Raw genomic sequence first — 10834 nt, forward strand, 5'->3', positions numbered from 1 at the left:
AAAAAAAACAAGACAATTTTATTCCCTAATTATAGCTAGTTACCAGCAGAACTTAAATCTCTGGCTCTTATCTTTGGACTTTGCAATAGTTAATGATTTAGTTGCTGGTGGCAGCAGATTCAGAGAGATAATACAGGCACTGAAAGCACAACAAACTTCTTGTGGGCAAAAAAGTCTTATCTTTATGCCCTCTAGAACCTGGCACATACATAGCACTTAAAATATTTTGGTAAATATATCAAAGTAAAGATCTCAGACTGAGTTAAATTGTCACTCACAATTGCCTCATTCTACCTGTTTTTAACTACATTTTCTCTGACTTTTTTTGAGAGTAAAAGAAATTTCAACATTTGGACTGGGCATTTCTCATGACCCTAGGAAAAAAAAATACTTCACAGTGATTGGGTATTTCTTTCTTCTATCAAGTTCTGCCCCAATTTCTAATTAATATGTGAACCAACTTTAAATAAGAAACAAAAGTATCTTTCAGTATGTCTTTCAAAAATACTAATTTAATTTATATTTCTTTCAGATTGTAGAGTTAAGGATTAGAGACCACCCTTCAGAATGTAATATTCACTTAGCAAGAAGATGATAACTTTGGTAGTGTTCATCAAAAACTTATTTGCATTTCCTATCTTTTTCCACTACTATCATTTACCTATGACAAAAACAGATTTTCATTTTGTGTTATTATGATATATTTTTTTCAATTAGTTTTTTGAAAGCAGCTTTCACATCCTTGTTCCTCAAACTGTAGATCAGGGGATTCAACATGGGGATGATAATTGTGTAGAACACAGAGGCCCACTTGTCTTGGTCCAGGGAGTAGCTGGATGTTGGCCTCAGGTACATAAACATGACTGTGCCGTAGAAGAGGGTAACACCGGTAAGGTGAGACCCGCAGGTAGAGAAAGCCTTAAGGCGGCCTTCAGCTGAATGCATTCTGATAATTGCAATGAGGATAAAGATATAGGAGATGAAGATGATGAGGATGGTGCTGAATTCAATGAAGCCACACAGACTGAAGAGCAAGATCTCACTGATGTAGGTGTCTGAGCAAGAAAGGGCCAAGAGTGGTGGGATTTCGCAGAAGAAATGGTTGATGATATTGGAACCGCAGTAACTCAGGCTGAAGGTGAGGGTAGTGTGGGCTACTAAACTCACTAGGCCAGCCAGGTAAGAGCCCAGCATGAGAGCCAAGCAGACCCACTTGGACATGAGGGTGCTATAGTGGAGGGGTCGACAGATGGCCACAAAACGATCATAGGCCATGGCTGCCAGGACATAGCACTCAGCATCTACAAAACCTACAAAGAAAGCAAACTGGGTGGCACAGCTGGAAAAGGAGATAACCTTGTGCTTTGTTAGGAAGTCAGCCAGCATCCTGGGGGCAATGGCTGAGGAGTAGCCCAGGTCAACAAAAGACAGGTTGCATAGGAAAAAATACATGGGTGTATGAAGTTGAGTGTCTGTTGTAATCAGGATAATCATACCAACGTTCCCCACTACATTGACTAGGTAAACTATGAGGAAGACCACGAAGAAGATGATCTGCAGCTGAGGGTCCTGGGTGATGCCCATGAAGATAAACTCAGTCACCATTGAGTGGTTTTCTTTATCCATTGCATCAAGCATATGTGTACCTAGATTTAGTTTATTGATGGATGTAGTAATTCCACAGTCGCTGAAAATATTCAAACTAAAGACAAGCAATTATATGCCAGAGATATTGCAAAATATCTATTTATTTATTGTGTGTGTGTGCATATATTTCTACAATAAACGAAGGCTTTGTTTAGGATGATTCATAAAAATCTTTCCAGTAGTTAGATTCTAGGACCGATAGAATAACTCAAATGACTTTGTTAAATTTGATGATGTGTCCTCTCCATGTGCCCATTCACAACAGAAGGAAGTGTTAACTTCTTGGGAATGACACGTTCTGCTTCTTGAATGACCTTGGTGTTCTGGGGTCATTTATCATGTGATACTAGATGTTTGGCTCAGTCTGCACAATCGTGTGTGTTATTAATGAATAAAGAATAACAGTGTCGAATATTTCTTCTTTCTAAAACAAAGCAAATATAAAAGCAGATAACGAATAAACTTTAATTTTCATTACAGGTGGACATAGAAAGGAAAATAGATGACACAAGGATCTCAAAGTATAACGAATCACACATACACAGAAAGTAAACTACTTGGAGCTAAAGGTCAGAAATATTAAAAAAAAGTAAAATTTAATTTTCAAAAGCCAGAGTTACTGAGTTGTCCAGGAAAAATAAAAAAGCATATTTCTGATTTTAAAAACTTGTATCCATAATATAAAAAGAGATTTTAATACCTGATAATAAAAAATCAAACAATCCTATAAAAATAGGCCAAAAATTTCAAAGATACTTACTTACCAAAGGAGATAGCTGAATAGCAAATAAATGCATAAAATTGCTCAAATATTCATTAGAAGAATACAAGATAAAAACACAATAAAATAATGTTACACAGTAACGATTAAACTTTTAAAAGACTGAATATACCAAGTGTTGACAAGGAAATAGAGTAACTGGAAATTTCATCATTATTGGTAGAAATGTAAAGTAGCACAACCACTTTGGGAAACACCTTGGTAGTTTCTTATAAACTCATTTATTAACCCTGAAAACATCCTAACTGTACATAGGTGACAGACTAAATAAATTGGGGTATGTCCATAAAGTGAAATTCTACTTAATGATCAAAAGAATCAGATTATTGATACAAACAACTTGTTGAATGAATCTCAAAATAATTAGACTGAGAGAAAACAGCCAAATAAAAAGAGTGTACCTTGTGTGATTCCATTTATAAAAATCTAGAAAGTGTAAGATAATTAATATTGACAGGATGCAGATCAATGATCTCCTGGATAGAGGTATGTGTCAGATGGAGCGGAGGGGAGGAAGTATCAAGAGGCATGAGGAAATTTTGGGGGTAATGGATTTATCTACTCTCTTCATGGTGATAATGGTTTTGTGAGTGTATACATATATTAAGACATATCAAACTTTATACTTTAAACATATTTAATTTGTTGTACATCATCTATACCTGAATAAAGTTGCTGCAAAAAAGAAGAGAATACTTGTCTCTAGTTCAGCTATTTCTCACTACATGTGAATGCAGAGATCTTTTCATAGGCTAGATTGATGAGGAAATAAAAAGTTAGGCTGATGGACTGGCAAAGTCGCTTGCTGATTCTGTGAGTTGCAGAATCAGAATTTGGTACTACCAATTCCCTATGTAGTGCTGCATTCATTTTTTCCTTTTATTTCTTCATGCAGGAATTTAAAAATAACCCACAAGAAAAAAACAAAAACAAAGAATTATCTAACATTTGTCAGCGTGTTCTTCAACTTTAGCTAGAGAAAAAATAATCTTATTGTTGAAGATGGACCCATCTAGCGAACCTTATCCTTATATTTTTTTTTTTTTAAGACGGGGTTTCAATGTGTCTCTCAGAGTGGAGTGCAGAAGTGTGATCAAGGCTCACTGCAGCAACCTCCACCTCCTAGGTTCAAGTAATTCTCCTGTCTCAGCCTCTCAAGTAACTGGGACTACAGGCACTCACCATCACACCCAGCTATGTTTTGTATTTTTAGAAGAGACAGGGTTTCACTATGTTGGTCAGGCTGGTCTTGAACTCCTGACCTCAGGTGATCCAACTACCTCTACTTCCCAAAGTGCTAGGATTACAGGCGTGAGCCAGTGTCCAGCCTATACTTATAATTTTACAGATGAGGAAACAGACTCAGACACTAATTAAAATGCAGATATTAAATTGCAGTATTTAAAGGGGTAAGAAATAACCTTGTAAGAAGAACTGTAAGTCGGGACTCCAATCCACAGCTGGATATGTGCCAGTCAATCCATTTAATTGGATTGGAAAATGTAATTAAAAAATAATTCCTTTCTCCCCTATAGATTCAAGGCTCTGGTTAAATGAAGCAGTGTATGGGAAGGTGCTTCACCAGCAGTAAAGCATCCTGCCTGTTCTCATTTATAGTGAACAGACAATTACAGGTTTTACCATCTGCTACTCCTTATTTCAACACAAGACTCAGATTCTTGGAGTCATAATTTTTCATTTGCTCATTGAAGCTAATAATGACTCCCTCAATAAATTTCTGTAAAAATTTCTTAGAATATAGACAAATTACTGAATTTAGTGACATCATGCATTAGGTGCTTCATGCAATTGGTCACTGTGTGCAAGTATTGATGTTTTAATTCATTAGATGAGTGTGCACTCATAATTCCTAGAAAAAAATGTTTCATGCCTATTCCATAGAAATGATGTATCATGAACTGCCTGAACTTTTAGGGAGACATAGGTTTAATTCTGTAGCAATTCCATTAAAGGATATTTAGAGACAAGGCTGTAATATTCAAAATTGAGCTTGACTAAGACAAAAGGAAAGAAAACCTCTACACTTTTCTTTTTGGTCCCATGTCACCAAGGTGCAGCCCAGTAGACTCTAAAAGAAATGATAGAATATTCAGCAGATAAGCACATTCCGTTGTTAATAATAAATTCAAATATTTAACACAAGACCAGCACAAGCATTCTGTTATGGAAGTAAATAAAGGAAAAAAATGTATTTAAGATTTCTATGTATCACTTGCTTTTTCAAGTTCATGTGAAAAGAATAGTGGAGCAAGAGTATGGAGATCCTGTTTATAGTCTTATGCCTTTTAAAGAATCAATTGTTTGATCTCAGTAAATTGCTACGTTAGATGCACCTTCCTTATCTGTGATACAGATGGGGTGGTGAATACAAATTCTGTAGAATCTTCCATTCCTAGCATTTTCTGAATTTAGTCTTGTAACGAGACATCCTAAAAGCTCAACCCATGGTCTTTGTCTTTTTTTGAAATATTAAAATAGCAGGGACATTGTGACAACCAGAACCCATGCTCAAAGAGACGCTGGGCAACATAGTGCTCCACCCCAAGAGGTCACATCCCTTTCTACATTCAGACCTATGACCTGACCTGGTTTCCACCTGTTGGTGAGAGGTTGAGTGTTCCTCTTCTTTGATGGATTATACCATATATACTTTCTGTGAAGAATCCAAACACGGTGAATTAATCTGGTTGCTGTCTGAGCTACTTGCTCATCCCACCCTCGCTTCTGTGTGCAGGAGGTATTTAAGTGTCACAGACAATTCCCAGAAGAAATATGATGAAATACTTTCTGCACTCACAGGAAACACAAAGATTTGATGAACTGTGATCCTCCAAGGAATTTCACTCTCTTCCCCTTCGACTTTAATGATAAAAGAATGAAACACAGGGGAATTTTTAAAAGACATTCTGGTGATGATTGAGTTGGTAGGAAGCACTGCATGGGCTGTTTTGTGCAAACTAAAGATGCCTACATAAGGTGAATTAGGGAGTAGTTGAGAAAAGTCTTCCTACATTCTGCTCAACTGTCTAATACCCACTTAGTTAAACCGAATTGTTTCTTCTATGTGTCCCCCATTTATCCTGATTAGTACAATTAGAGATAATCCATCGTTGCTTTACTCTGTGTTACTGATATGATCATCCCCACATTACCACCTCTAAATCTTTATAAATACCCTCTTTCTCTCCTCATGTCATAATCGATAATGTGTCTCTGCTTTTACCTACGACCAGCTCTTTCATATCTTTGGAGCTTTCCACAGACTTTACTTCTAAAATTATATCTCTACTCTCCCCTTAAACTCTATCACAATATCCTCATTTGTATACAAATATTTTCTAGTGTCACCCTTCTTCACAGTGTCCATGACAGCAAGTCCCATCAAGTCACCAACTTATTAATTGATCCCTACTCCCTCTGCTATTAATCTTTCCAAAAAAGCTATGTCTACTCATTGCTCCTACTTCCTCATGTCTTATTTACCTTTAGCATGTTCCAGTTGTCTGTCTGTATCATCTGTCTGTTGAGCCTAATCTTGTAGAGGACACATGACACTTCAACACTACTTTATCCAAAGATCACTTCTCTGTCTCATTTTACTTGATAGCTCAGGAGGATTTGTCACAGTTAATTCCTCCACCTGCCTTGATATAACCCTACATATGTTTCTATATCACCTCACACTTCCGTTTTTCCTTCCTTCATTCCTACTTCTCCCCAGTTAGCATTTATTGTTTATCCCCAATCTCATGCTACCCTTTAAATCTTGGAGCAAAAGTGATAGTTTTGATATTTGGTTTTCTTCCTGCACTCAGTTCTTGAGTGAACATGAATCTGTGCCATGATTCCAAAATCTCTCTCTCTAGCCTTGACCTCTTACCTCTTACCTGTTATTTAATTAACAACCTGGCTTATAGAAACTTTGGATGCATAAAAGGATTAACAAATTAGTTTTCTCTTCTTAGTTGTGATACTCAGACATATGTAAAATATTCACACCTTTTGTACTACTAGAAAAGACTATACCTCAAAATCATACTTACGTCATTGGACTTAGAATTATCTCAATGTTAAGTCACAGATAATATTTTCTTTTTTTTTTCATTTTGATAAAGTTTATTTTCCTAGCAGGGTCATTTAAGTGCCATAGTAAAATAGGACATTGAAGCACCAGTTATAAACTCTGTGTTTACTAAATTATGTTTCTTAAAATTGAGGTTTATAATAAAAGTAATCCAATACAGTGTGCAATATTTTGTGAGAAATAAGGTTTTAAAAACTAAAAAAAAAATAATTTACATAATATTGGACTATACAAATGCTAGTACAGACATTTTACTATTTACAATGTTAAATGCAACAAATTGTACCACTTATCGTAGCCAATGAGGATAATATTTTCTATTAGGTTAATGCAAAAGTAATTGCAGTTTTTTGCAATACTTAAAAAATAGCAAAAACTGTAGTATTTTTGTACCAACCACTATATTTCTTTAGTTTGTGCTGAGGCAAGAAAATTGGCAACTTTTGTATCTTTACTCATAATCCATTAAAAATATTTGTTGAATAACTTGCATGTAACTTATACTGGAGATATAACAGGTAAGAAAACCAAGTTTCTTATCTCAATAAACTTATATTTTAAGTGAGGGAGATTGTATTGCTTCTGCCAAATGTATTATGTGTGTGTGAATGTGTGTGAATTTCACATAAACATAAATGATGTTTCAAATAAAAATGAAACAGGCAATAAAATAGGGAGTGGTGAAGTTAGAAAAGAGCTCTCTGTTGAAAAACATCTGAGCAAGGCCTCGATAAAGATGATACCATATGAGTGTTTCTGGAAGAGCTTCCTGTGTACACATGCAGTAAACACAAAGGCTCCAAGGCAAGGTCCTCTTTGGTTTGTTAAAAGAATTGCAAGGAAACAAATATATGTGAACCAGAGGGAGAAAATTTAAGGAGGGAAAGAACAGCAATCAAGAAGATTCTGAGAGACCGGCAGATCACATAAAGCCTAGTAGCTAATAATGGGTTTTGTGCTTTACTTTTTCAAATTACTTTGTAATAGTTGTCTTGCATCAATGCCAGATGGTAAGATGTAAGAGGGAATGGAGAAGATTAATTTTGTTGGCTATTTTACCAGTACCAGGAGTGGTGTCTGCTTCATGAAAATACTTATTAATATTTATTGAGTGAATAAAGAAATTAATGAAATGAAAGCCATATTCTAGTAGAAATGAATAAGAATTGTATTTTCAATGGGCATTTGGGTTGGTTCCAGGTCTTTGCTATTGTAAACAGTGCTGCAATGAACATTCGTGTGCACGTGTCCTTATAGTAGAACGATTTATAATCCTTTGGGTCAGTTGGGGGGAAGTAGGGGAAGGACGGTGGCGGGTGGGGAGCTGGGGAGAGATAGCAAGGGGAGAGATGCCAGATGTAGGTGATGGGGAGGAAGGCAGCAAATCACACTGCCACGTGCATACCTATGCAACAATCTTGCATGTTCTTCACATGTACCCCAAAACCTAAAATGCAATAAAATAAATAAATGGGGGAAAAAAAGAATTGTATTTTAAGTGGAATTCTGAGGGTTGGAGGCAGGATCTGACCAATCACATAGATTTAATTCAATGCTATGTTCAGTTAAGCCTCTGGATCATGAGATATTTTGTTCTTCTAAGAGTATTCCTAAGATACTCTCTGAGATATAAGTGATGCACTGGGGAAAATGTAGTTCAATTACCTCAGTGAAAAATAAATTCACTTTTTAATTAAGGATTGGCATATTTCAGACTGTAGACTTTTTTGTGTTTAACAGAGATTAAATTTCCAGAGAATGATCACAGCTTTAATAAGACCAATCTTGGGCCTTGGATTCAAAAGAAGTGGATTTTATCCTTTGCTGAGCTAAAGGATAAAATGTGCTGTTGAATTCTGCCATAGTTGATTCTTTTATGTCACTTGTGCTGTTTTCAAAGCTATAAATCTGACTGTTGGAAACAGAAGACTTGTGTTTCTACAAAGCAAAAGTAAACTAATAAGAGCCAGGCTTTCAGTGAATATTACTTAAGGACAGAACGTAAGATCATTTAATTTATCACAACTTGTTTTGATGTGGAAAGTTTCAAGAGGACTTAAAAATCTAAGGAATTTGGATTAAGTATTTCATGTAAGTCTGAATACTGAATTTAATGTCAACTAAACTGTGAACATACATTGTTTTAAAAGAGGGAGATTTAGAATCACTAGAAACAAACAAAGAATTTCATAGAATATTCAACATACGTATACACATACATACGGAAATGTATGCAAACATGTATGTATACAGAAATACGTGTGGTGCAAAAAATACATAAATATAATTAATCTTGTATATAAAGAGAGCCAGAACACAAATACATATTTAATTCTCTATGAAGAACCTTAAGTTGAATAATTTTATGCCATTAGATACATAAATTGAGAAACTAATCACAATATTCAGCCTTTTTCTTGTATTTTAGTTTTGCTTGCGCTATGACATTGAACAAGTTAATATTCCTTAGGTCAAATTTATGTTTAATACAAGGATAATTCTAACTTGATTAAGTTTGTTGCAAATCCATATATTCATGAGAGATGATGTATCCAAAGCTCTTTTACAATAAAAGAAACATAATCCACCCCACATATATTTTTCTAAATATAAATCTAAATTAAGTACACGTGGTGGGAAGACAGAGTTACAAAAGCTAAACAAGTTACTATCCTCATATAGGCATGTGTATATAGACTTGTGTATATATATATATATGTATATGTATATTTACATAACATATGCATACACTCATAGGATCATATATATCATGGAAAATATGATAGCTTTATGTCAGTTTATACATTTATTACATATATAACGTGACTGTTCATGTGTGTACATATATATTTATGTAAAAATAAGAGACTTAAAGAATGGCTACAAATTTTTTTAAGTGGATATAAAATGGCATTTTAGCTATTTTAGAGATATGAGAATTAGCTTAAAAGACTGTCGCAGTAATGTAAGTAAAAGACGACTTGGGACTTAGTGACAGGGAAAGTGGCAGAGGTAGCTGGCTCAGGACCTAGATCTTGTAAAAGAAAATCCGATGGAATAATCTAGTGGATTGGCTATATAGCAAGTGAGAAAGAGAAAATATCATTTATCCAGCATTTTTGTCTATTTATATAATTTCATCTGTGCCAATGAAAGCATGGAGCTGTGATTGACTTGAGATGGGGAATGCTATGTTTGGAGCAAATTAGAGGAGGACATGAAGAATTCAGTTTTGGTCATACTGACTTTCTACTTGATATCCATGTGGAGATGTAAGCAGTTAAATTACAAGCTTGGAATTTGGAAAAGAGGACAGGACTAGAGATATGACTCAGAAGGTACAAGCGCATAGACAATATTTAAAACCATCGGACAATAAGAGCGCCTGGGTCGAGTGGAAATAGGAAAGCAGGAAGCTCTGAGACACTCCAACACAAAGAGGGAGAAGAGGAGGAATAAGGAACAGAGATAGAAGGAGCAACCCATGTAGCAGGAAGAAGAACCAGAGAGTTTGATTTCTGGGAGAATAGAGAAAGAAGCCTTTTAAAGACTGGTAAGGAATTAAGTATGTCTAATGTTATTGATAGATCAAGAAAAATGAGGCCTGAGAATTCACCATTGGATTTAGCAATAAAGACCAGTGATTTCTTGAATAAAAGCAATTTCCATGGAGTGATGGAGGGAAAAGCCTGATTAGAATGGGCTAACAGAAGACAAGAAATGCAGAATTCAGTACAGAAAAGATACGTAACTGTGTCCATATGTTTATCTGCTAAGGGGATGGTGGAAGAATGGGATGACAGGTGACGAAGGTAGTAGGATCAGAAGAGGAAGAGAAAAAAGTTGGAGAACAGAGTAGGATGTCATCAAATTCTCTCTCTCTCTGTCTCTCTCTCAAACACACACACACAAATACACACACATAACACATGTATTATTTTAAATAAAATAGATAATTAAGTTTACTTAAGGGATCTTTTCTTCTTTACCTCCATATAAAATAAAGAGTAGCTATGCACACATTTTCAGAACATCTTAGAAGTACTCTTACTTATAGTGAAGAATTAACTATTTAGTATCATGGGTTTTGTGGGTACAATTTATTTCATTTTTTTTTCTTAAATAAATTTTATGTGTATATTTGAGGTTTAACACATTATGCTATGGGGTTCCTATAGATGTATACTTACATATAGATGCATACAGCTAATACAGTCATTACTCTTGTGAGGCACATTAACATATCTATCATGGTTTCTTTCTCATCCCAGCACATGAGTCTTCTATTCTGAGACTAAGAT

General features: G+C 35.2%; 1 protein-coding gene across 1 annotated transcript; it reads right to left on the bottom strand.

Moving 5' to 3' along the window:
• Nucleotides 1–630: 630 nt before the first annotated feature.
• Nucleotides 631–1642, bottom strand: LOC116554412 (olfactory receptor 5AR1). Its single transcript, XM_032282386.1, has one exon. It carries the CDS (start codon nt 1636–1638, stop codon nt 694–696), a length of 945 nt encoding a protein of 314 aa, XP_032138277.1. The 5' UTR covers nt 1639–1642; the 3' UTR covers nt 631–693.
• Nucleotides 1643–10834: the final 9192 nt, after the last annotated feature.

The sequence above is a fragment of the Sapajus apella genome, unplaced genomic scaffold (assembly GCF_009761245.1).
Source record: "Sapajus apella isolate SASKATOON/1434 unplaced genomic scaffold, GSC_monkey_1.0 scaffold14, whole genome shotgun sequence".
Lineage (NCBI taxonomy): Eukaryota > Metazoa > Chordata > Mammalia > Primates > Cebidae > Sapajus > Sapajus apella.

Excerpts from the sequence above, each read along its gene's own strand:
- LOC116554412 (XM_032282386.1), bottom strand. The coding sequence starts at position 1,638 with ATGCTTGATGCAATGGATAAAGAAAACCACTCAATGGTGACTGAGTTT.